Source organism: Syngnathus floridae, chromosome 8 (genome assembly GCF_059516105.1).
Source record: "Syngnathus floridae isolate MCC-2025c chromosome 8, RoL_Sflo_1.0, whole genome shotgun sequence".
Lineage (NCBI taxonomy): Eukaryota > Metazoa > Chordata > Actinopteri > Syngnathiformes > Syngnathidae > Syngnathus > Syngnathus floridae.
In genome coordinates, this window is record NC_142420.1 from 2,968,817 (window position 1) to 2,994,778 (window position 25,962).

At 41.4% G+C, this 25,962-nt stretch overlaps 3 protein-coding genes across 9 annotated transcripts; 1 reads left to right on the top strand and 2 right to left on the bottom strand.

Moving 5' to 3' along the window:
* Positions 1-1,557: 1,557 nt before the first annotated feature.
* On the bottom strand, positions 1,558-10,221 carry LOC148393972 (RCC1 and BTB domain-containing protein 1-like). 7 transcript variants are annotated; one of them, XM_088382983.1, is made up of 13 exons: positions 10,036-10,219; positions 9,115-9,338; positions 8,299-8,449; positions 8,055-8,221; positions 7,528-7,686; positions 7,346-7,453; positions 6,819-6,961; positions 6,167-6,357; positions 5,642-5,768; positions 5,056-5,207; positions 4,846-4,976; positions 4,686-4,767; positions 1,558-3,746 (listed from the first exon to the last, which is right to left on the bottom strand). In XM_088382983.1, exons 2-13 carry the CDS (start codon positions 9,238-9,240, stop codon positions 3,718-3,720), a joined length of 1,566 nt encoding a protein of 521 aa, XP_088239109.1. In that variant the 5' UTR covers positions 9,241-9,338; positions 10,036-10,219; the 3' UTR covers positions 1,558-3,717. The 7 variants fall into 7 exon arrangements, with proteins under 7 accessions (XP_088239109.1, XP_088239108.1, XP_088239103.1 ...); XM_088382982.1 differs by having other exon boundaries at positions 1,558-3,749; XM_088382977.1 differs by having other exon boundaries at positions 4,846-5,207; positions 10,036-10,221.
* On the top strand, positions 2,528-5,834 carry phf11 (PHD finger protein 11). The gene is made up of 6 exons (XM_088382985.1): positions 2,528-2,925; positions 3,042-3,118; positions 3,204-3,294; positions 3,487-3,621; positions 3,697-3,768; positions 4,109-5,834. Exons 1-6 carry the CDS (start codon positions 2,571-2,573, stop codon positions 4,183-4,185), a joined length of 807 nt encoding a protein of 268 aa, XP_088239111.1. The 5' UTR covers positions 2,528-2,570; the 3' UTR covers positions 4,186-5,834.
* A 932-nt stretch (positions 10,222-11,153) lies between the features above and the next one.
* Positions 11,154-25,660, bottom strand: LOC148393974 (importin subunit alpha-4). The gene is made up of 17 exons (XM_088383216.1): positions 25,379-25,660; positions 21,824-21,868; positions 20,241-20,330; positions 19,625-19,654; positions 19,480-19,532; positions 19,301-19,396; positions 18,738-18,823; positions 18,230-18,316; positions 17,790-17,959; positions 17,539-17,583; positions 16,615-16,746; positions 16,413-16,541; positions 15,739-15,843; positions 15,545-15,616; positions 15,187-15,349; positions 15,019-15,113; positions 11,154-14,941 (listed from the first exon to the last, which is right to left on the bottom strand). Exons 1-17 carry the CDS (start codon positions 25,445-25,447, stop codon positions 14,843-14,845), a joined length of 1,566 nt encoding a protein of 521 aa, XP_088239342.1. The 5' UTR covers positions 25,448-25,660; the 3' UTR covers positions 11,154-14,842.
* Between the last annotated feature and the right edge of the window lie 302 nt (positions 25,661-25,962).

A 25,962-nucleotide genomic window follows, 5' to 3' on the forward strand; every position in this document is an offset into this window, starting at 1 on the left:
TGCTGGCTGGGCGGCCTGTTTTAGTGCTACAAAAGACAAGCAAATGATTGCAACAAAAATAGACATTGAGTAGAGTGCCAATGGCATGATTTTTTACCAACAATTATACATACTAGGAGTTTTACATTTGAAAAAAAATATTATATTGCAGTAAGTTACGATAATCTATCAAAATTATAGTTAATACTTTAATTTGATACATTCTAAGTAGTTTTACATTTGAAAAAATACATAATCATGACAAGAATTATTAAAGGTTATAATTCATATTTTAATTTCATCATCTAAAACTCACCTCACATTGGACAGATGATCCAGGTTGGCGGCGTGGCGTCCAAAACGGGAGAAAATAACCCGCCGCGCAAATGTTTGTTGCGTAACGGAACGAGCGGGCGGGCGGGCGCACCCCATCTTTGAATGGATTTGGTCCGATTTGGACATGACGTAACATATACGTTGCATTCACCAGCAGTTTGCATGACACGGAAATGGCACACGGATAATATAAAATAATTAAAAAATGGTTTAGTTGACTAACAAAGTCAAACTAACATTTCCTATAGTCAGACAAACGCGCGCTTATCGGCGGCGTCATTTACGAACCTTCGATAGACAGACGAATGAAAAAATGCTGGCCAGCATGAAAAAAAACAACCGCGAAAGACATTTAAAATACCACCAAAACGCGCAACGACGCGACGCAAAGTGGATTGTGGCGTGCCGTGCCGTGCCGAAACCTCAAGCACTCCCTAGACAGCGAAAATCCTGCAAGAAATAATGAATGGCATCGTAAGAAACTGCAAACATTTGCTCACGGGCTAAATGGCCCTAACCCTACAATTTACCTCCAGGTCCACCGTCGCGGTGGACGTGACGTTGCCGAGTCACGAGAGTACGACAATCCTGCGACAAACTAAATAAATTAAAAAAAAAAAGGCTTGTGAGAAAAAGCAACAAAGCGTGCCGTCGTGAGAAACGGCAGGAGACGACAAACATTTGCTAGCATGCTCGCTTACCTGAGAAACCGTCCGCCGCCGCCGCCGCCGGCCCGCGCTCGGTGGCACCTGCATATGATAACTCCCCTTGAGCGAGCACACCTGTCTTCAATTGACCTAAAGCCCTGACGTCACATCCGTCGATTCAAATCTTCTTCTCCTGATCGTCCAACGGCGCTCGGCACACTGACGCCACCAGGTGGTCGCCAGGTGTCATGGTGACTACTGTGGAAAGGGTGGCTTCGGACTATCCGTTGAAACTTTCAACACCGAACATGTTTGGATGGAGGATACCATATCAATATGACCAAATCTCCTTTGGTTTCCGAGCAGGCTCTGGTCGAGTGGTTAACGCCATTGCCTTCAATCAAATGAAAATATTTGTATCGAGTATATTTGTATTGTATATTTGTAAACGTGCTTTTGTTGTGCAATTAACCCTTTATTTATTTATTCTCTTTTTTTTTAACCTCGTGTAGTGTACCTACACATATTGTCATATAAAATGTCAGATTTTTATGTTTTAATTGGCGAATATAAAAACAAGGAATAAGACGCCAGACACGTTTTAACATAAATGTTTATTAAAAATAATAATATCAAAAGCAAATTTCAAACCAGCAATCTAATGTGAAATTGCAGTAGATATATTGGATAACAATATTTAGGCGTATATAGGTATACACGTTATTTAAAAACGACTACAAGTGTTATACTACGACACAAGTGTTTACCAGCTCAGTGGCCTGAGAGGAGAGTGTCCGCCCTGAGACTGGGAGGTCGTGGGTTCAAACCCCTGCCGAGTCATACCAGTGACTATAACAATGGTACCCATTTCTTCCTTGCTTGGCACTCAGTGGAAGGGGTTGAAATGGGGCCCCCCCCCCCTGCTGCTCACTTATACTCCGGTGCGACTTACAGTCCGAAAATTACGGTAAGTTCAAAAATATCAGAGGAAGTGATAAACAACTGAGGTGATTTGGTTGCATAAGCAAGCCTAACCCTAAGCACAGCAAAAGCGAGAGCAAGCCAAACCCAAACCCTAACCCTAAGCACAGCAAGAGCTCTGGTCGAGTGGTTAACGCCATTGCCTTCAATCAAATGAAAATGTTTGTATCGATAGTTCATCCTGAGAGGAATTGTTCTTGCAAAAATTCTGCGGCCGTTGCAGTGCTCCCGTGGACTCATTTTCAATTCAGTCGTTAAGAAACACCACACCGTTGCACAGAGACAATTCTTGAGTCATGTCAAATAAATCATTTTCAAACGGGTCCAGTTTTTCCGGTGGTACCTGCATACTAGTGTTGGCTGGTGAGTGAACAATCCGTTCTAAAAGAACAAATCTTTTCAGTGAACGAGAGTGAACGAATCATTTCCTAAGAAAATCAGCCAATCAGCAGCGCCAGCGAGCGTTACATAAAGGAGGGACTTTACGAGTCAGTGACGTAACTGCACATCACTAATTCACGACTCGTTCGTGAACAGGAAGTGACGTCATTTTCTTCTTCTTTTTGTTTTACGGCGAGGTGGCACCAGCTTCAATGGGCATTACTGACACCTACTGGTTGAAGTCATATGAACTTACGAGCCAACACTTTCGTACACTCCTCCAGAAAAATAACAAACATGGCTGAGCCTGAGATCCGACCTGCTCCTAAAAAATTTAAAGCAGACGTGTGGAATTATTTTGGATTCTACAGTGTTGACGGAGGAAATGAATTGGACAAAAGCTACGTTGTATGCAAGATTTGTCGCGCTAAAATAAAATACTTTGGCACAACGAATATGAGAAGTCACACAGCACGATTCCACCCTACAGAGGAGGTGGGAAAGCCGGCTGCTGCTTTTGCTACTAGCAGCCAGAAAGCAATTGAGGACGCTCTGAGTAAGCAGCCAAACACATCGCAAAAGGCCAAGCGAATTACGAAAGGTATCGCGGAATTCATTGCCATGAGTTTGCAACCGTACTCGGTTGTAGAGAATCGGGGGTTTCTGCCAAGGTTGTTGCCCTCTTTTGCCTCCTGATGCCCTTTTTTTCCCCCACAGATGAAGAGCCCTCTCCAATTGTAGGCCCCATTGACGAATCCGATTTAGATGAACGTTTCAATTTAAAGCCGTGCCAAGTAAGTAGCATCATTTTCTTAGCAACCTCATTTAAAGATGACATCAATGTAACTCCGACATGTTCTAACGCAACTGTTCCCTCAGGTTTCAGAACCTCCACGTGTACTCCAGCCTGAGACCCTCACTCAGATGGCATCTGCTAAAGCGGTAGAGGTGAAAACTGAGAATGACCAAGGTAAAGATGCCATGATGTAGATCGGGGGTTGTCAGTTTTAGGTCACTCAGCCCTAATCTTAAAACCACTAACAAGTTGATGTGTACTTGTAAAATGTTCACCCCCAAAGATAAGGTCTTAATGTTACAATAAAAAATTTGGATGATTTTTTTTAGTGTTGATGTAATTTTTTTGCAAAAAAATGTGTGACAGAGCTCGGCTTGGACGCTGCTATCTTCTGGGGACACTGCAACATGGCAGGATGTACAGAAGCTATCTTCAGTGATTTCTTAACAGACATGAAGGATGTCTTCCTGAGGATCCAGAACTGTCAGGCCAGTCAGGAAGGTGAGTGAGTGACACATCACGATGGGAGGGTGCGACTGCGGCATGGCAGATTATGAGATTTGATGCTGTCTGCAGATTTCAACGTGGCGTTGCAAGTTATGTTGTCTTCTGGCAAAATGACAGAGCTGCTGAGAAAACAGCAAAAAGGTATGACTACATACATTGAAGCGCTTAAATGTAACACCATTTTTTCGCCAAACGTAGTGGACCAAGGAAACAATCTGAAGTCATCTATCATGGTTTACATGAAGTCTTGTTTTCTGTTCGTTGAAATGAACAGAAAAGAATGAAAATGCTCTTCGTTTGTGATGCGATTGATTCAGATCAGATAAAATGACTTTTTCTGTAATATCACTTGATTTTCATCACAACTTTACAGATTAGCAGGTAAAAATTGTTTTTTGAAGGAAGGCTTTTAATGTAGTGTTATGCCTTCTTTACATAATGTATGTCATTCATCTAAATGTCACTTTTGTGGTTTTAATAGAGTTGGAGCAGAAACAAGTGGCAGTGCAAAAGTCAGTGGCAGCGATGCAGGAAGTCATGACTTTGCTGAGCAGATGATCGCCACTCTCACTGAAAGGATTTTATACTGTTGGGGTTTTTAGTTTCCCCTCACCGCTTGATTAGCATATTGTTTGTATTAACTTTACCCGTGATGGGAATCCACTGCAGTTATTCAGCTGGGAATTCATGATTAGTGGAGAATCCTAGTTACAGAAGTAAGATTGTCAAGTCAATGAACTCAGACTTTTGATACGCTCAAAAAAATCAAATGTTTTGAGCATTTATTTGCAGGGCACTATAGGATATATGCTTTCCGAGTAAGTGCTACTGATAAAAACATTTGGATCTGTCCACAAGTGCAAATGGTCAATGGAAAGGGAAAAAAAAGTAGAAAAAGTGCTTAAAGTTCCTTGGTCAGTTGAATACCACAAGTCTTTCAAGTAGAAAAAAAAAAAAAAGGTGACTGGACTAAATGTCCCTGAACGCATCATTTCTAGGTCAGTTCTTGAAAGCGCCGCAACGGCTGGCGCGACGTATGAAATCCTTGAGTAAATTACCGTCGATTTGACAGAAGGCATCCGTCTGCGTCACTCGAGTCAGATGGTTGACGCAAAACTTGAAGCAGAACTCCTCCAGATCCTGCTTAACAACAATTGAAGGATTACTTACAATGCCATGATGAACTTGATTTTTTCTTGCGGGTGGGCAAAGACGGACCTCGGCGTCGTATTGCACGGCGGCCGACAGCAGCGTGAAGGCGTTCTCCACCGTGATGCCACTCTTGATGATGTGCTGGCACAGACGCTTCAGACGATTCTCGCAGTAGGACGTGGCCAAGTCCAGAAGTCCTGCGCAGGGAAAAGTTCAGTTCAGAAAGGACACAGAGCCAGATGAAGACAGTTTCCCATCCGCGATTTAGGGTCTGACCGATGGCGTCCTCTGGCGGCAGCTCCACATTGTCGGTGTAGAGGAATTCTAAGAAGGAGCGATACACTGGGAAGGAAAACTGGTCGATTTCAATCACTTCCTTCATGTCTTCATTCCAGTGCGACTGGAACATGGTGCGGAAGTGTTCACACCTAAGCCAGACCACATATGGGGATCACACGATGGTTAATTTTCAAGTCAAATGCAACCTTACTGTCGGACCTCGTGTGATTTGAGTTAAAAAAAAAAAATCTACCATTTGGCTAAGACACACCCTGGAAAGTGAGACTGACCAAGCACAGCACAGAAAGGTTTTGCACTTATTTCTGTTTTGGTTGAGCTACGAGTCTGTCATTTACGGTTTCCATAGACCATAAAGAACGCATTATCTTACCAAAATCCATTCCTTCTCTATATAAATCTCACAGTTCTTTTATTTCAGACAGCAGTTTTGTAGTTGCTATTTGCCTGACGTCTGCACGATTTGCTTTGACAGGCCACATAGTCCATTTTTGTCTGCTCTTAACTTTGCTTTTTTTTCGTTTCTTCTTCTAATATTTAATGTATATCATGAAGTGAGTCTGACCTGATCTTGAGAACTGCTTTGTGGACATAAATGTATTTGCCATCCACGCAGAACTTGAGATCGGACGTTTCTGGGTTGTCAAACTCCTTCTTGAGTGACTGAGCCACCGTCAGAAAGTCATCAAACTCTGAAAGGAGAATGGAACCCCTTGTTAATCCTATGACTTGTTTTATAATGTACTTAACAGACACTACCATAACTGGTCTGATTTCATTGCCTTGGAACGCTTAAAAAGATTGATGTGGAGACTGCCTTAGATATTTACTTTTATTTTTGTGAAAGCCTAACCAATAAGACTGATTTATTAATACCTAATACATTTACGTACAATAAATCTGATGTTTTTTATCAATAGTTTGTTAAAATTTTAATTATTAAAATTAATATTGTATTAAAATGCAATATTGAGGGAAGGAAACAATTTACAATTAGACCATTTTTCCAGTTTATAATTGGAAAAGCGCGGGGACCTCGTAGGTCTAGGTCGGACAACATTTCCTTTTATCCGTTCCGTCCACATCTTACCCATGGACAGAAGCCTCCACATCACCGAGGGTGTGGCAAAGCAGGCAAAGACGTCGTCAGTGCAGGAAAAGTGCGTGAGGTGGGGCAGCAGAATGGACTGCCCCCTGCATTGGCCCCACATGTACACCTGGCCGCTCTGCGTTTTGGCGGCTGACGTGTGCGTCGAGTGACAGGCAGCCACCTCCACGATCCTGGAGAGCAAACAAAACACGACGCCGCAATCGATATAAATATATATTTTTGCAATCATTCTTGGAACATTTTGTCTTAAGCACTCTTTTTAAAAAAGTACACTAGTGTCTTGAAACATGATCTTCATTTGTTCCTTGACCACATTTGAAACTCAAAACAATAAAATCATCTTTCCGTGTTGAAGTAAATGGAAATTGCTCCAGCATGCTAACAAAGAACTATTTGTTTTCTGTGTGATCTGCAACTCTTACTGCAAGCAATTAATATCGAATGAATCAAATTGTGGTCAAATCATTCAACTTGAACAAAACTAATTTGATATTTTCTGAGAACTGCCAATTCCATACACAATGTAGCTTCTGTTGGATGAGAGGATTATTAAAAATTGTAAGCCTTAATGACACCAATTTTTCAGGGGTCACGAAGCATTGCTGCAAGCAAAGTAAGAGTCATGTCATACCTTCCTTTCTCGCTCATGATCTGCACAGGGCTAAGGTGGTTGCTCCTGTTGCCCGTGCCGAGTTGCCCGTATGTGTTGGCGCCCCACGCGTAGAGGATGCCTTCATCCGTCAGCGCCAATGAATGTGCATACCCACACACGACCTAGAGTGCAAACAATTAGATATACACACTTCCACACCGCAACATATTAATTTGCCATTGACGTCAGGGATGCAAACTGTAGTTGTTTCAACAATTTGACCTGGAAATACTCCTCCACAATGACCAAAATTCACACTTTTTACAATTTTGGTATCAATCAGACAAAATCTCTTAATGCCGCCTGGAAATGGACTACGGTCAGCTTCTCTGGAGGTGCTTTTTGTGGGTCTACTTACAATTGACATGACTACTAAAGTGAAACTGGCCTCGGGAAATTGTGAGTGCGGGTGAGCTTGTTTATTTGGGCTAAGAACAATAATGGCATTAGCAGAGAGGTATTCATCGAACAACATATGTTCCTTAGCTTGAAGTGTAGTTACTCACTTGTTGGACACACAGACCCTGCAAACCGGTGACTCGACAAGGAGTCAGTTGGTTGCCGTTATTCCCCACTCCCAGCTGCCCGTTCCCATTGTAGCCCCAACTGAACAACTGTCCAAAGAGAAAAACAAGTCAAATCTGAGCAACGTTCCACCAGAGAGCGAAGTACAATGTTTTGTCCTTGCCTCGCCGTTGTCCACCACCGCCATGGACGAGGTCTGTCCACAGACGATGCCGACCACCGTCCTGTTTTGAAGGCAGCTGGAAACACGACGAGGGTGAGGCTGAGTGGCTGTAGAACCCGAACCCACCTGGCCGCAGTTATTGTAGCCCCATGCGTACACCTGACACGTGGGAAAAAGTCACATGCTGAGGTGCAATTGCATCTATAAAAAAAATCTGCCTTCACAAAATCATTAATGCTCACTGTCGATCAAAACTACGGTATTTTTGATGGACTACGGAGACCGTTATTAAGATTTACCATATTTTCATGACCAAAGGGCGCACCGTACTAAAAGGCGCAGTCTCAGTTATGTGTGCCATTACTGTATTTAACACACACATAGGGCGCACCGCATCATAGGGCGCATGCATGCCATGATTTACGGTAATAAATAATTAAAAAAAAAAAAAAAAAAAAAAAGTCATGGGAGCAAGAAAGTGAGTTTGGTTGTACTTTATTCTACGCTGCTAGAAGTGAAGCACCTACCTCTCCAAATTCAGTCAGCGCCATGGAGTGGTGCGAGCCGCAGGCCACCTCAGTAACTTTCTTGTTGAGCAGGTTGGTTGTCACCAGCACTGGCGCTAGCCCTTGGTTGGTGGTCCCGTTCCCCAACTGGCTGTAGCCATTGTGTCCCCAGGCGAACAGCTCGCCATCTGAAATGACAAAAGATTCAGCAAAAAAATACAAAATACCAGTTGCAATATTGCGACAATTCGCAGGAGGACAATACCCTCGGTGGCCAGTAGCACGTGCGGACCGCTGCCGTAGCTCATGCTGATCACCTTCCTGCCACTCAGGAAGTCCAGCTTCTTGGGCACAATGGTGCTCTGGCTGTCTCCAGTGCCCAGGCAGTTGCTGCAGTTGAGCCCAAACACATAGACCTGAAACGGGCAGATCAAATAATGGATCCTGGTTACGTGAGAAGACGCACCGGACTGTTTATGGGGGCGTCAATCATTTTTAATGTTTTTAACTGTGCCTTGATGCTTTTAAAGCTTTCTTTTTCTTTGATGCCATTTATGTTTCGTGTAAAGCACTTTGAATTACCTTGTTGAAATGTGCTATACAAATAAATTTACCTTGCCTATTGGAGTGTAAACAATATTGAGATACGCGTTTAAGTTACTGACCATGCTTGTAACTAAAAATACTTGTATATTAATTAAAACAACTTTTACCTTTGAAATGAATGGAAAACCCACTTACTCCATTCCAGCTGAAAGAAACCACATGATTTTTTTGGTTGTGTTTTTTTTAAAACAAATGTGAAAAAGCCTCGCAAAAATATTAATACAATAATTAAATAAAATATTAATTGAACGGTGGGTGCATCACAATATAGCACGGCAATTTAATTTGTTGTGCAGAAGGCAGTAAAAGACTGACGTGCTGATAATGACAACTAATGCTTCGACTCAGTAAGATACTGTAGAGAATAAATATATGCCTATTAGCATCAGTGTTGATCCACCTTTAGTGCTCAAATATCCATTTGCTTGAAGGGTTCTAAAACAGCGCCTAGCGATGCTAACTATTAGTGTGTCACCTCATCGTCGCTGGTTATGAAGATGGCCTCATTGGCGGATGCTCCAAAAACAAATGCTTTCCATACGCCGGCCAGTTCCTGGGGTGCCATGAGACTGAAGAGGGGCCACTTTGCGACGTCCACCATTTTGTGTGTCGGTTACTCCGAGGTCAGTTTGTGGGGTGGAGTGCAACCATCAAACAGAAGCCAAAGGAGGGAGGTCCGGCAGTTGGAAAGTGGAGACACTGCAGACAGCAAGACGTGTCAATATTTTTACAATAAACAACCATATGCAGATAACCATCAGCTATCGTGATTGGACCACAGACATGCAGATGAAATGTGGACAAGAATAAACGAACGGAGTCACTTCATTATTTATTTTTTCATTGTTAGATTTAGAAATAAACTTTTTCTTTACTGAAAATGGCAGTGCTTTGGGAGGTCTGGAACAAATTAATTAATTTTATTGTATTTTAAATGGCTGGATGGATGTATTTCAATGAGGAACATGTATTAAATATAAAGCTAAATTTGTCAGATGTAGATTAGTTGGACAAGCTGCAGACGGAATAATACAATTGAATAATTTGAGTGCAGAATAAGACAATTCGCAGACTCGAAAAAGGGACGCAGTTAGCAAATGCAGCTAAAGACAAGTTGTTTGCGTTGGGGATTAGAAAAACAATGATTCCCACGTCTCTGGTACACACATCTTGTACATAAACGTGGCCGACAATTAGGTGGCCATTGTTACGAACGCACTATTCATCAAACCGGCTGACACCGCAAGAGAACACAAAAAAGGGGACGCCGACCAGCCAGTAGTTGCTGGATTTATCCGTTTCCAACGTGATGGCTAAGCTAGCTAGCTAGCTAGCTAGCTAGCTGATTTGCAGTCCACAAAATCACATAACCTTGTTTTTGGCGAGAAAAACTCACCTGCTGAAAATTTGCGCGAGGGCTCTCGGGAAGCGGGTCTAACTGTCGCCTTCACCATGGTACCCGAGGGTCCACTGTGGCCGTCGGTCGCTAATGTTTACAACGCCCCCCTCCGGAAGCTACCAACCACCAGTTAGTCCCCAGTCGCCGAGCTCAACTGTGCTGGTGCTGACTTGGCGATTGTTTGCTGACGTCACGGTCACAATTGCAGGTCAAGTAATCGAGCACAGAGCTGGCCTGTTTCGATTGAAACGAGACTTGATAAGGGAGTAGCTGGGGTTCATTCATTCATTCATTCATTCATTCATTCATTCATTCACTTTTGTCCAATTTCTGAAAAGATGAGTAATTGAACTTGAGATTCCAAGAAATATAAAAATAACCCACAAAAAGTTTTTCATTATAAGTGTTTAGCAATCATCATGAGTCCATCAATTTTTTCATCATGCCATCATAATCTGCACCAGTAGATGTAGTGGAGGAGATTAATTAATGAATAGGTTCTTTTTTTACCTCCAAGGAGGACAAAACACTTTCACCCCTCATTGACTCCTGGAATTTTATGAAATAACAATTAAGAATTAGTACCCACTTCCACTTATGGATTCCGCTTTCACATGCTTGCGGTCAGCAACTATTTTTTCCTGAACTAGATTTACGCAACACATATAGTTTATACCAAAAAATAAAACAAAATTCTACATTTCCCCCTGTTAAAATACCTATAAAAATGGAAAAAATGTTTTTTCTTCTTGCCAAATATCTACCATTTTTGACTGATTCAAACTGTTCTAACTACATTTTTTAGCTTATGCCTAAATTCCCAAAACACAAAAAATGTATTAAATCATTTTTCGTATGGAATTTCCACATCCTTTGACAGATTCTAAGCATTCCAACTCCATGTTCAGCTCATTCCCAGTCATTGTATGTAATTTCCCATAATTTATTATCATTCCACAATTTTTCATTTGACCTCTCAGCCATAACACGCAATTCCATTCTCGTATTTCTACTTAACATGCCTTTTCCCCTTCACCATCCACTGTATTTAACCTTTACTTCAATTTATTATTTTTTTCCTTCACATGCAAATCACCACACTTGCGAGCGCTGAATGACCCATCGGCTTGAACAGCAGGTTTTTATTTTGCTTCGGATCAGAAAGACAGGTCATGTCCTGAGGGTGCCATGAGAAGAAATGCTATGAAAAATCCCCCTGAATGAGGTTACGTGGCGAAGATGGCTTGTGGTGGTGGGAGGGGGCAAACATGTAAAACTGTGTTTGCATCTCCATGGCAACCAAAGTGTGTACAGGTATAACATCTGGCGTGTTAATTACTCCATTACAAAGATTTTCAAAGTGTGGAGCGCTGCACCTACAGAAAATAAAGAAAAGGCATATTTTTAAACTTGCAACACTAAATTAATTCACCCATTTTCAGTTCAAGTTTGTAAAGGATTAACGGAGAGCAGCCATTTTGCTTGAACTTTCCCACACCTTCACCAACTATTAGTTTTAAATCAACAAAATGACAAAAACAAAAGGCACCGTGACTTTTTTTTTTCCAACTCATATTTGTCTTTAATATGCACAGGAGTTGAAAGCATCAATGAGCCACCTTAAAGAGAGAAGAAAGTTCAATCTAAAATTTATAAAAAGATACAAACAATCAGAGGCCAAAATGCTGTCTGTTGCTTTACTTCTAGTATTCATTTAAAACACGTTATTTTTTTCTTTCAAGAGCAAGTAAAAATCTTGCAACAAACATAAGCTTGTATCCAATGCGGGTACAAGACAAACATAATTGTAAATCTTTAAAGTGGCTCGGTCTAGTCTGCTAATGCATGACGACTGTACACCCTCACTCTAGAATTTTTGTTCCGTTATAAACTAGCACGCCCCCCCCCCAAATCGTGAATACGCCCTCTCAGTAGTTACCAACAGACCAGGGGAGCATTTAAAGTCTCGGGAAACAGCACATCATCAGCCCGAAAGCACTAAGGAGGTGGGGGGGGGATGAATAAAAGTGTTCTGATTATTAAAAACCAGCATGTCATCACAATACATATGCAAGTCAAAAATAAAAACAGAAATATTGCTTCAACAAAAAAAGAGGGGGGGGGGAAGGCTCGACAGCGAGGTCATCATTGTTGTCGTCCTTCCAAAGAGTGTCAGCTGCAGCAGCTTTTTACAGGCTATATATATATATATATATATGTATATATATATATATATATATATATATATATATATATATATATATATATATATATATATATATATATATATATATTTATGTGTGTGTAAATAGAACGGCAAAGAGAGATACACATCACATTTTTTATACAAGCCAAGAGTGTTGAAAAGTACTGTGAAGGTGCACCTTCCTTTCCCCGAAGTTTCGGTTTCATTTTTGTCAGTGAACAAAAAAGCCTGTAAACAAACGAGGCCACACTGAAAATAAACTAAATAATACTATCTTTAAAAAAAACAAAAAAAAAGTCTCGGTTGTGAGTCTTCAAAAATATAAACAATGTCAAAACATGACTATGATGAAAATGTTATGAGAATAAAGCGATTTGATACGGACAAATGTCACTTTTCTTTGAAAAAGCTGTACTGTTGCGTGGGGAAAAACATTGCATATATACGTGTATATACAATTTTTGCACAACATTCATATATTGTTGTAATACTATGAATTTCTCAGGATTTTCTTTTAACATAAGCGAACATTTCTTGTGACCCCCCCCCCCTCATAATATTGCAACATATATATATTTATTTTTTTGGTTGTGTCACTTCACTAATTTTCCCCAATACTACATTCAGACCACTTCTAGTAACTCTTTACTTTTGTTTTCTAATATTGCAACTTTATTCTCCAAATGGAATGTTATACGGAAAAACTCGCAACGCTATGAAAAACAGCTTTTTGAAAAAGTTCAACATAGCGAAAATAAATTGGCTTTTTTTTCCCACGTAGCATTTTTACTCCATTACCGCAGCATTACATTCTCTTCAGAATACATTTTGGATAATTTTACATTCTTTTAGAAGCTACAATGTTATCATACCAGGAAGACAATTACAAAAATGTTGTAATTTTTGTATTAAGAGAATATGACAGAATTTTGATATGAAAAAGTTGTATTATGAAAAAATAGGACTTTTATTACAATAACTAACTCAATTTTGGCTGCATTACATCTTTATCCTAATTTCTTTCAATTTAACAGCATCACCTCATAGTTTAAGAATTTAGTAGAGTAGTTATCCTATTAAGAAGTCCACATTTCACAATTATTATTTGTCATTTTGACTTTTCTGCTCATAAATTTAAACCTAAAAATATTTAGTTGGCAAAACAATTGTCCTCAAACAAGAAAAACGTAATGCTAAAAGCTATGAGAATAAAGACAATTTTACTAGTAAAAAGTACCACAAAATGCACCACTACAAAATTTGTACAACTTTTTCCGCATAACATTTTAACTTAATGTGAAACTTTACACGTTTTTTTTTTCTTTTCTCGTGATATTCCAACTTTTTTCTTGTCGCTTTTTTCTCCCATTTCTTGTAATTCGGGTGACTTTTTCCTCAAAAATTTCCTTTCCTCCAGTGGTCCTAACAGTCCGCCCTATGCTCATAAGATTAAAATAGGGTGAAGGTCCAAACAAAACGCAACTGGAAGATCCTACCAGAAGTAACCACATCATGAACTGAAACTTACAAAAAAAAAATACGAAAAAAAATTCAATTCATATATATCAAATATTCAATTCAGCCCAGATTTAGCAAATTATGATATAATCCCCACCTCCCCTGCGGCCCCCCACCACCAACAACTTAGATTTTCACATTACAGGGGAATCATGAGCAAATAGGACGTCCAGTGCAGACCAGTCCGCGGGAGGAGACGCTACAGTGGTCACAAAGTTTCTGCACTTCCCAGTTACCTCTTTTCTTACTCTGCCAAGTCCTTCTTAGCAGCTAGTTCAGTTTTAATTAAACATGAAAAAATAAAAATGGCAGTTACTTCACTTTTGTGGAAAAGGACTTTAGTACACACCGCTGAATAATTCAATTAAAGTCACATAAAAAAAAAAAAAAAAGTGACATCATGAAGTCCGTCCGGTCAAGTCTGTCTGCTGTCATTGGAGCCCTTTCACCCTCAGTGGAGTGGGGAGCGAGGGTGAGGGGATATATCCGTAGTTAATTATGGCTAATCATTACTTGGAGGGGCGGGCCAGGTGCCTGGGGGTTCAACTTTATGACCCGAATAGTGGGTGTGTGCCAAAGGGAGGGCATCAAAACAAAACAGCAGTATTTCTCTCCCATTTGTGATATGACGGCTTCCAAAAGAAGTGTGCACACTAATTGTCCAAATGTGTATATGTGTCTTTGTGTGTCAGTGAGGGAGACTACCAACTTAAATGTGCTCGTGAACATTTTGGCGATCAAACGTTGCCACTGACGCTGTTTTGGCCTTGCCGTTTTTCTGCGTTGTGTGATATGTCGAAGCAAAAAAATCCTTCTTGGGATGCAGGCTGGCAGATGGTGGCAAGGAGTGACCCATTACAAAAATGCTAAATACAACCCCCACAGTGCAGAAGTGGTGGTGGGGGCCATAAATCCATCAGTGACTGTGAGTATCCACGTTGAAGTCAATCGTTCGGTATCAGGGTGCCAGATTTGAGGCGAAATGGATGCATGTCATCATGGGGAAGGGGGTGGAGATTATAGAGTACCCGTGCAGCTGGTTGAAGCAAACATCCTGGCTTTTGTTTTTTTCTTCTCTTTTCAGAAATTAAACTCCTTTGCTTGCATGTTGGAAGGAGGGTCAAAGTTGAAGGTTCCTCCTTGAGTGCTTTCCGGGATCAAGCTGGAATCTTCATCGATCTAAAAAGGGGTAGGGGAGAGCCACGGTGAACTTGGGTCTTATATCTGTGGATTCCGGAGACTTTGCGTGAACTTACGTCATCTCCTGAAAAGTACTGATCGATAATCTCGAAGGCTAGTTTGTAGATGTCCTCGTTTTCATGTTGCTGCAAGCTTTCGATCTTCTCCAAACCTGAGAAATGGAGAGAGAAAGGGCTGAAGAAAGCAAAGTAACACAAAACAAAATGCCGCAGCACACCACGCACCACCACACTCTTCGATGATCTCGGCGATGGTGCTGGCTTCGTCGCCCGCCATGATGAGGATGTTCTTGAGGCCGTCCAGAACAACCTGCACAACCTGGGGGTCCTTCACCAACATCAGGTTACAGAAGGGAGGGATGACATTCTTCTCTACCAGGTACTCCACCTACACAAAACACAGCAGCCATAATAGTCACAGCTTATTTGCTTACAAGAGTAGAAGGTCAGTCAACATCACCTATAACGTGCTCCTTGAACAATAATTTATTAAAAAATACAGTTGCAAGCTTGGTTATAGACCAAATTAAAATTCATAATTCAAATGACTAACACCGTGCATGCCTCTCCCATAACAACTCACCTGGTCTTTCCTTCCACTGATCGTGAGGTTGCTGATGGCCCACGCAGCCTCCTTTTGAGTGCCAAAGTCGCCCTGTGGAGAGTCAGGCTGTCACTAAGACGTACGTGGCAAGGTTATTTCTATCACACAGGTTGTCGTGGTACAATATAGAAATAACCCTGAAGAAATATGGAATAAAAAAAAAAAGAGGAGACCTTGGCAAGTTGGTGAATGATCATGGGGATGAGTCCTGCATCGATCACAGCTTGGACCTGTTGCTGGTTCCCAGCTGTAATGTTGGACAAGAACCACACTGCTTCCTACAAATCACATACAAAAAAAAGAACAATTCCAAGTTCAAACAATTTTTCATACATAATACACAAGAACTACATACCATGGAGCATGTGACTGCCATTTTGAGTTATTTATAAAATCAGTGTCAGCGTCCATTATTGAGTCTGGCCTTGATTCAGTGGCTATTATAAAACATTGCCACATACCCACTGCAATTTGCTCACGTACCAGTCATTCCTCTTTGGTGCTTTGAATGATTTTTATTTTTAAATAATTTTGAGATGTCTTCCTTTGTTTGTGGTAATTGAACGCACCTCAAGGGTAGCTACGAGTTTTAGTGAACTGGGAGCCTTACTTCCGGGTTAGAAAAATAGCCATCAAAACAAGCCATATTTTATAAGAAATTAGAACAGTAATATTATAATCAAATACGTGCCTATATAGCTAACTGTGGATAGTTTAAAAAAAATAAAAAAGAGCTGTATTGTATTGTATTTGATTCCACAAGGATTCCAACACTTAAAGTGGAAGTCAAGTCAAAACTTTCTTTAAAATAAAAAGCTCATATCTGTTGTGTCCGTGCTTGTAGTACCTTATTGATCTTTTCTTTAGGGTGTGTGAGCAAGTTGGGGAAGTATCTGAGGACCTCGCAGTTGAGAACGACTTGCGTCTGCTCGTCAGTGCCGGTTACGATATTCCCGACTGCTCGCAGAGCTGCAGTCTACATGTTAAGACATGGAAAAGGCAATATTTAGGTATCGTATTATCAAACAGATTCATTCATGGAGTCTCACCTGCACTTTCACTTCCTGGTGACTGAGGAGAGGCACAAGAAGTGGAACGACACCAGAGTCAATGACCATCTGGATCTGCTCATTGCCACCGTCCGTTAGGTAGGACAACGCCCACACTGTGTCAACGAGGATCTAAATGGACAAAATGTTAACAACACATGATGCCAGGAGCACACCCAGAAGTCTGCTGAACTCGTCGGACTGGACGATCGTAAACACATTGTGTTGGTAATTGACCCTTGCACACCTATCGACCATCCAGAACTCCTAAAAGTGATCATTGAATTGAATGTCATTTATTGTAATAAAAACAAATGTATGACATAAATAGAAAAAAAAACAATGAAACTGTTTTTGTCACATGGCGTCAATTGAATGCTTCTCTTTCTAGTCTGCATTGGCCACATGGAGGCAGTAAAAGACAGACAGATGGAATATACGTATTGCTTCTACCAGCTTTATGGATTAAACCTGACTTCTAAGCACATGCAGTCCTGCCTGGAAGCAACAGCCAATCATATCGCAGCTGGATGTACCCTGCCTTGAACTCACCTCCCTTAGCTCATTAGGGCAGCACTAATATTAGTTGTTATATGCAGAGGATAAAGGATATTGCAAATAAATGCCTAATAATTAATTGGAAATGAAAATAAAATGTAATCATTGTTAATGTAGCTGCACAGTTTGTTTTCACTATGGGCATTTGGAAATTCATACGAGTTCAGGTGTGACCGTTCGAAAATTCAGTAGGTTGCTCGATTTATCAAGTTTGAACTCACAGGTCAGACAAAGAAAAACGAGATGAAAAAAACAAATCAACAATTAAATAAATAAATGACAGCTCATATCACCAAACAATTGTAAGTCAGGAAACGTGATACAATCAGGATTTTGGAATGGAACTACTTTTTGTTTGATACTTACATTTATATCTGTGTGATGGATTAGCACACAGAGGGCAGGCAAAATCTGTGTGGGATTGAGAGAGAGAGAGAGTGAAAAGCAGTTTAGATGAGAGCTGAACGAGGGAGGGGGGGTCGTTGCATCAAAATATGAAGTCAAAACAAGGCCGAGTCAGGAGAAGAAAACAACAAAGATGAAGTAGCTGTCAAGTGCCAGGCGACAATGCTTCAAAAAGACAGAGAATCTCGATGTGACTCATTCAAGCATTTTACCTCTTGCACTGTTTCCATGGGCGGGGGCGGGTCCTTATTGCGGCAGAGGTTGACGATGACCCACGTGACGTTGCGCAGGAAGGTGATGGGGATGGAGGGGTCAATGAAGGAGAGCAGTGGTTTTACCACGCCCAGGGAGATGACATAATCCCTGCACTGTGGCCCATCACCTGGACCGGCAAAAGGTACAACAATGGCTATTTCAAGGGGGTATTTCAAATATTTTTGGCCCAGTCACAGACAGACAAGGTATTAAGGCACGAGAAATAAGTTTCCATTTTCCAATGAAAAGTACACGCCATTTTTTCACATGAAGCGGCAATTATTTCAGTACCGTATTTTCTGCACTATAAGGCGCACTTAAAAGCCTTTAATCTTCTCAAAAAACTAAGGGGTGCCTTTTATACGCTAATAAATAAGTGCACAGACAATCTACTGACCTATAATGTTTCCCAAAGCCCAAACAGCTTGTTCGCATACGTTCTGATGAGGCGAGCGGAGCAGTCGCAGGAACAGCGGCACTGCATCTGAAGACACACAAGCATCATCCTTGAGCACTTAATGACAACACATTAACCACATAGTGCAGCAGTCAAAATTAAAAGAGCAAAATCAAGCAGAAAGAAATACTAGGGAGCAGCAGTCAATGAATTGATTCTTCCGAATTCTGTGACCTCATCTTTGGCTGTAACAGGGTGTTCATGGAAGTCCCCAAGTACCACAGAAGTTGTTGTAAAAATAGCATCCCAGTGATGCGGCATTGTGATTACCTAGCAATGTTGTTTAAGTGATCATTTGTAAATAAATAGAAAATAAAGCGTTAATATTTATCGGTTTATAGCAAATTCTTAAGTCTAGATAAAATAACGCTAAAACAAATGCTTGCTGGGAAGTCTGCAGCAAACACAAATAGCTGGGGAACACTGAGTGGTGGTCAGGTCAACTTACTGGATTCAACCACGGCTTGAGTCTGCGCTGACGTCCCAGAGGCAATGTTGGTCAGGGCCCAAGCTGCCTCGAACTGAAGAGAGGGGCTGTGGGACAGCAACAGAAACATTTATTTTGAGAAACAGGAGGCGGACAAGCATCCCGAAAGAGTGATGTGATATGCAAACAAGCATTGTCTAAAGCAGTGCTTCTCAATTATTTTCTGCTATGCCCCCCCAAGGGAGAACCAAATATTTCTTGCCCCCTCCAACTAGCCACAATGGCAATAAAGACGATCGTTTGTCTATAAAACTGCCATTTTTATATATTTGAGAATCACTGGTCTGTGGAAAGTAACACCAACGGGTACTTCATGCTAACATGTCACTCCTCCTCCAAATTCCTTCAATCCAGTTATTCATCCGCTCATCCACGGCGGACACGGGGGTCCTGGGAATTCTGGACCTCCGAAAGGCAAGAATGCTGTTATATTTGGCTCGGTCCTGCCAACTGGCTGCTGCATTTCCTCAACACTCACAGATGCACACAAATAGCTCACGTTGACTTCAGTGTTTCGAACTCACTTGTCGTCTCGTTCCAGGCAATTGACTAAAGCAGGCAGGATACCGGACTTTATCAAGTCGTCAATTGGGGGGTTTCTGTCGCTGGAGAGCAATTTTCTGACGGATGAGAAACACACGTTAAAAAATGAACTGGGATCACAACATGTATTGGCACTTGTGTGTGTGTGGGAATTTGTCACCTGGCCGCCTGCACGGCGCTGAGCTGGATAACCGCATTGTCACTGGTGGCATTCTGAAAGCGAGAGAAAAGGAAGTCGGGCATCACTGACAAACAGCTAAGGCGTCTCACGTGTATATTTGCCATTACGTTAGGGTAGCTCTTACCAGTAAGATGGCACCAAGCGTAATATTTTGCTGCAAAAACAAAGGAGGATAAAATGAGATACAAGCGCAGGGATGTTGACGCTAAAAAATGTGGGTTAAGGCTATATTCAAAAACATCAAGGTCAAATGATTCCCATGCTCCACCACTACGTTAGACCGTTCCCATCACGAGGAAGGGTCGTAACAGATGTGAAGGAAACCAGGTCAAACTTGCCAGAGCTAGCATAAAATGGCAAAGCTAAATAAATATTGCCATTTGTTTTTAGGGAGAGTTTCTTTTTTTTGAAGTTATTCAACCCTTTAAAATTTTAATTTGGACTGCTGGCTTTCAACTTTTAGTCATCTGCTTCAGCTTGAAATATATATGTGAATCGGAAGAAAAAAATGTCTTGATTGGTGAGTGGGCACATCATATTCAAAAGTTTTTTTTTTTAATGGGGTGATGAAAATGTGTATGTTGTAAACCACTGTTTCCTTTTTTGTATGGTGTAGAAAGATGTCACAGTCCTTAATATTTATCTTTGGACAGCAAACCGGTAGACACGGAATCAATCAGTGCAGTCCATTTGCCTCAATTGCTTCAGGAGACAATGCAGGATGATAGGCCACTATTTACCCCTTTGAAGTCTGAATCCACGTCAGAGTCCTCCAGACTCTCCTCCTGTGGGACGTTTCTCTTCTTCAGTAGGTGCTCGTCTCGTTTGTTCTGGGAACGAGACAGAAGTCATGAAAGGATGAGTGGGGGCGGAAGGCGTTAATGCATTCATGAATTCTTTAAAGCCCAGTGAATGCAGGCCATCCTCATGAAAGTATTCCTTTTGTTTCGGAGGGGGTTCAAGTGTCTTCACAGTTAGAAGTTCCAAAAATATGAGTCTGCATCGTTACTGACAGGGAGTCAAGACACATAGACTGTGAATGTGCTCTCGCTCTCTCTCTCTTGAAGAGATTCCCTTGGCCTACATTCTTGTGCATCACGCCGCTGTGCGTCAGCGATGACTAATCAGCCTACTGCACTGTTTTGGTCCTGACCCGATCCGGCTCTATGGAATGTGCTAGACGCCAGAGCAACTCAGCACCGCTAGGCCATGACGTGCTAACGTTGCTGCTTTTTACCCGTGAGCCCCACACGCCCGCTAATCGTACAAGTGCTTACTGACACAAACACCCGGCTGCCATTTATTTTGATTGCAATTAAACAGAGCGCCCACACACTTCTGCACCAAAACATGGAATTAAATATATTACATCTAAACGTTTTCTTTGCAAACCTTTCAGTTTGGTACAAAATTAGGATGGTTCATAATAAAATTCTAAAATGGCTGATCCGATGCATGACAGCTTGATGTTTAAAAAAATAAGCAGCCTAATAAAATGGAGTTAAATATATTTTGTTATTAATAAAGACACCATGAGGAAGTTGTAGGCTATCTGTCTTTGTTCCAGATGTATTTGTGACGTGCACTGTGCGTCAGCCTTAATGCTGATGTTCTTTTATAATGTAGGAGAGACAGCTCAGAGGAATAAAAGTGACATTTAATCTTCCAAAAATGTTGAATTCGAACTAAGAATTACTTTGAAATGGATTTTAATCTTGATCTAGCAGACACCGCGAGGAACAGAATGAAACAAAAATGAAAACAACTTCTTTGCCACTTTGAGAATCAAAATGGCCCCACGCGGAGCAAGTTACTTCTTCTTAGGGACTCCCGATTAAAGTGGATGGAAGGGAAGAAAGATGCTTCGCAAGATGTGCGATTCTTTTGGCAGAGCTGCAATCCGTTGACAGATGCACTTCCTTATAAAGTTCGGCGTCTCAGTGACAGGTAGAGATGGGCTGCATCATTCGCATGACTTTCTTAAAGTGATAGGCGCGTTAACATCTTACTGATGAGCTCGACACATGCTTCGACACATCGGTGTTGCAGTACCAATTACTATTAAGCGTGTATCTCACTGAGCAGCAAAGGTTAGCGAGGGTTCACGCACAGCCTCAATGTTGATTCTTCGTCGAGAGTTTGTTCAAGGGGTAGCAAAGATGTTTGCCAACAGTTTTAATAGTCGTCAAGAAAAAAAAAAACCCGACAAAATACCAATATTTGCTATGTATGCAAACACTCTCAGCTCAGTGGCTTTAAAAAGCACCTTGGAGATGTTTATGTAAAGATTTACCTTATTTGGTCATGTGTGTGTGCGTCTTACCTTTCTCAACTCCACTGTCACCTCATTCCGATGCCTTCGCATAGTCTGTAAGAAGGGGGGGAATAAGAGTCAATAAAACTTTAATTATATCGCACTTTCATTAGGATAACTTGCCCCCAAGAAGTGAGCTCAACTGAAAAGGAAGCGCTCTGCATCACCCTTACACCAAAGATGTCACAGAAACCAGGACGACAGAGAGGATGATGATCAATTAGCTCACAAGGTTAATTGTGAAATGTGGACTTTCATAATTGAACACAAAGTTATATGAAGCCAAGACTTATAAGTTCAGCGACTGGTTTATTGTACCTTCAGCCATGCAAAAGGAATATCATTTAAAGTGAATGTGGATAAACGGCATGGTTTTAGGATTCTTGTGAGTCCATGTTTATAATGATCAGTGAACAAACAAAAACACCTTGGAGTCAGCGCTCATTATAGCACAGAAGTGAGGAGAGACTAGTTGGAGTAATTGCTGTATTTGAGCATCTGTTGACGTTTGCCGTTTGAGATCTTGTGACTCTTTCAAAGGGTTCATGTTGCTTTCCCAAATAGCCTCTTGCATAACGACCTCAGTCGAAACTCTGGAGGCGACAAAGGTGTCGCCCCGCAAACCACTGCTGGCCAACAAACACATAATGAGACTAAATGAAATGATGGGGATAAGTGGACAACGAAAAACAATTAGTGTCACAACTCAAAGTTCTCTTTGATCGATTTTTTTCCCCACTTTAAAACTGATTAAAACCAAACCACACTGAGCTCATCAGTCACAACAAAACACTGACAAAAACAACAATGGAGGAGAGTGAGTGTGCTTAATCTACTTAACTGCATGCGGTCACATTTTTAGACCATAGGAGAGTATGGGCAGCAAGAAAACCAACTCCTACAGCAACATGGAGACTATGGAGCATGATGAGACTGCAGCACCAACAGGTACGCTAACGTTAGCATGTGGGTGGATGACAAACCAATCAGAAACCAGCAGTCGTTTATATCATTTGTATTATTGATTTGTGCTTGAAACTTGGATTGGCCAGAACCTAAAACTAGTACCTTTATGAGTCTAGGGTACTACTTTGAATTCAGGGGTAAGGAGGAATAGTTCCGTCTCATTCGAATGGCACTAAAGAGGAAATAAAGCACACCATATTCATACATCCCATGATCCTTTGCGTGAAATGTGGGAGGCACAGGTAAAGCGAAACCAGTGATTTATTTCTATGGGAACTGTTGGTGTGACGCCAGTTGGTAGAGAAAACATTTCAATCTCGCTACCTGCGAATCTAACGAGCTAAATGATGACATAAAAAAGCTACCGGCGCCAAGTTGCAGTCATGCCTAACAACATTCCAACCTCGCTTAGTAAATCATACTGACAAACACGCTAGTTCATAAAATCCAAACTATTGCAGTGATTCTTCTGATCATTTCAGAAGTTGACAAATACTTCCACATTCATTTAAACAATAGCTGATGTTATTGTGGCATTGACCCAGCAAGTCTCCTCCAGTGGTTTAATACAAGCGCATGAGCACAATATTCGATGCGAGCATTGAAATGAAAAGCAGCACATCGGTTGTACATGTTATACACACTCATTCTTCTGTGTTCTTTATTCCTGAGTGGAAGCTAGAATCTTAAGAAGCTCAGCACTCAATGCTCTTGTAGTCCCAGATTCAACTTCTTCTGCATGTTTGTAAAACTAGCAGCGTAACAAGCTCCCAAGGCGTGCAAGACAATTTTCAATGCAACGAGGGCCAACCAAACATCAAACCCGAGTGTTACCATCACCTCATAGATTGTGTATATAAATGTAGGGTCAGATAATCCTAAAATAAATTAAAGACAATATTAGTAATCCTGAGTCATCTGTTTAAATCAGGGCTGTGTCAATCTGGCCTGTTGTCGCAATTCTACAAACAGATTCCAAGGAACTGTTGTGCAAAGACCCCCAAAACATAAGAGTAAAGCAAACATGCTGCTCAAGAGAAGCTAGACATCCAGGATGCCTGAAATAGCATCAAGAATGCATTGGCAAGGTCCTTCTTCCAAAGCAGCCATGTGCTTGTTGCACCGACTCCCAAACAGATTCAAAACAAGCACTGACTGGACATTGAACTGGAAGTTTGGGGCTGAGTGGATTGGTTGAAGGCGGGTTTTATACGCATTGTGCTGCACGAGGATTATCTCAGGATTACTAATAGATCAGGAAGCAGCGGGAATGGTGCAATTTCTTTGCAAAGATTGTACTTTTGATGAATCCTATTCATTATTGCGAAATCAAGTTTTATCTTGGAAAAGGCTTACTATTTTGAACACAGTAGCTAGCTGTATGCACAGTATGTATCTGTCGCTGTTTCATAGAATGACTGCATATGCCTGTATGAATGTCATCGTATAAAAACACATTTGTTATAACTACTTAAAGCATTGAACTGCTGTTTTAAGTCTTTCACTGCTTTTTGCATTATTCACCTCACCACTATAGACATTTACTGATAGCGTAGAACACGCACCCTAGCTAAAATCTAAATTTCAAAATAGCAATTCTTCACGTTCCAATGCTGATATTTGAAAGAAAGAAGAAAAAATTACCGATTAGTCTGTACCAAATTATATTTATTATATTATATTTATTCATTCCTGAGTATTTCAACAGCACGTGAAGTGTTTGTTTAAATCACATCATCTGACAACCATCTGCGAACTCGCTTTGGCTCTTTTTTGACCATTATTTGTGAAAGTGAGTCCTTTTGTATAATTATTTTAGGTTCATCATGACTATATATTGTCTGATTCTTTTCTCAGCCTTTGGAAAATGACGAATAAAAAAGGTCCATCTAAAATCTTATGTTTTATACTTTCAATGAGAATGATACAATCGTCTTTAAAAGATCTGCCCCCATAACCATTGACAGTGTTGAATACAGAGAAACATGCGCGTGAATGTAACCGTAGCGTCACATGTGATTAATGCTTAATCCCGAGGCTTGCTTTAGCTAGCTCACCTGGCAAGCTCAGGAGTGGCGCTTGTCATTTGCTTTAAAACCAACTAAGTGTTTGCAGTTCAAATAGCACCCGCGACAAATGGATGCAAGTATGTTAATAAAGTGGTCGGAATGCAATAAAAGGGCGATCATAAGGATCATTCCACCGGCCCAGGCCCGCCCTTCCAGCAAACCACCGGTGTCCAGCCGACTAGCCAGCAATTAGCCGCCACTGACAGCTAGCTCTAATAGTTAAACCTACATTTGATCATTCCACTCAAACATGTCGCCGTATCCACTCAAGAGCAATACTACGATCTCAGCAACGATAATCCTAATCGGTAGAAATGCGTGGAATTGTCCAAATTGTAAATCAACAAGGACTTTTGACAGCGGACTTCAAATGCTAACCAAGGTTAGCTCACTTGGAGCTGTAGCAGGGGCCGGGGTGCTACTCCTGGTGCTGCTGCTGTACCTCCTCCTTCTTTGAGAGAGGCCCAAAGAGAGCCACTCGAAAACGACCCAAATGACCCACGGTCGTCGCACAGACTCGCCGGCTCACCTCGACATCGCGCCCCTTGTTCTTAAAGCTCTTGATGCGGTGATTTTCCAAGCCGGCGTTGTCTGCCATGGCTGTGTGCGTGAGTGTAGAGGCGGGATGGGGGGGGTGGGAGTTCTCTTCCGTTACTCCGGCTTTCGGGATATCCTTCTTGAGCGATGTGACTCAGGCACGGCAGCTCGTGTCCTGGTGGTGCTGCTGCTACTCCTGCTCCTGCGGGTGCTGCTGCTGCTGGGCTCCGGAGTGCAGGGCGGACGGTGACGTCACAAGTCACTTAGCAAAAGTGGGCGGGGTCGCGGGCTTGCTGCTGCTGGGTTTGAGTGGAGATGGGTGGGTAAGTGATGTCATATGTCACGTGGAAAAGTAGGCGGAGTTACTGATGAGCGTCGGCATTGGTCGGCCATCTTAGAACAGAGGACTGCCCTATAAAATATTGAAAAATAGGCAATCTTGCTTTGTAGCCGCCAAGATTTTATTTTTGGGAGCGTCGAAATGCTATATTTGTGATCCAAATATTAAATTATTTTTGCTTTTGATAATAAAAAAACATTTGTATTAGTTAAGCAGTCAATCAAAATCATACAAAA

Coding starts and splice junctions, on each gene's coding strand:
- phf11 (XM_088382985.1), top strand. CDS start 2,571: ATGAACTTACGAGCCAACACTTTCGTACACTCCTCCAGAAAAATAACA. Junction 3,622..3,696: donor CTGTCAGGCCAGTCAGGAAG/GTGAGTGAGTGA, acceptor TGCTGTCTGCAG/ATTTCAACGTGGCGTTGCAA. Junction 3,769..4,108: donor GCTGAGAAAACAGCAAAAAG/GTATGACTACAT, acceptor TGGTTTTAATAG/AGTTGGAGCAGAAACAAGTG.
- LOC148393972 (XM_088382977.1), bottom strand. CDS start 9,240: ATGGTGGACGTCGCAAAGTGGCCCCTCTTCAGTCTCATGGCACCCCAG. Junction 7,454..7,527: donor CGGTGGTGGACAACGGCGAG/GCAAGGACAAAA, acceptor CTCTTTGGACAG/TTGTTCAGTTGGGGCTACAA. Junction 5,208..5,641: donor AAAGCAGTTCTCAAGATCAG/GTCAGACTCACT, acceptor GGTCTGGCTTAG/GTGTGAACACTTCCGCACCA.
- LOC148393974 (XM_088383216.1), bottom strand. CDS start 25,447: ATGGCAGACAACGCCGGCTTGGAAAATCACCGCATCAAGAGCTTTAAG. Junction 15,844..16,412: donor CTAAAGAAAAGATCAATAAG/GTACTACAAGCA, acceptor TGTGATTTGTAG/GAAGCAGTGTGGTTCTTGTC. Junction 15,350..15,544: donor TCAGTGGAAGGAAAGACCAG/GTGAGTTGTTAT, acceptor TGTTTTGTGTAG/GTGGAGTACCTGGTAGAGAA.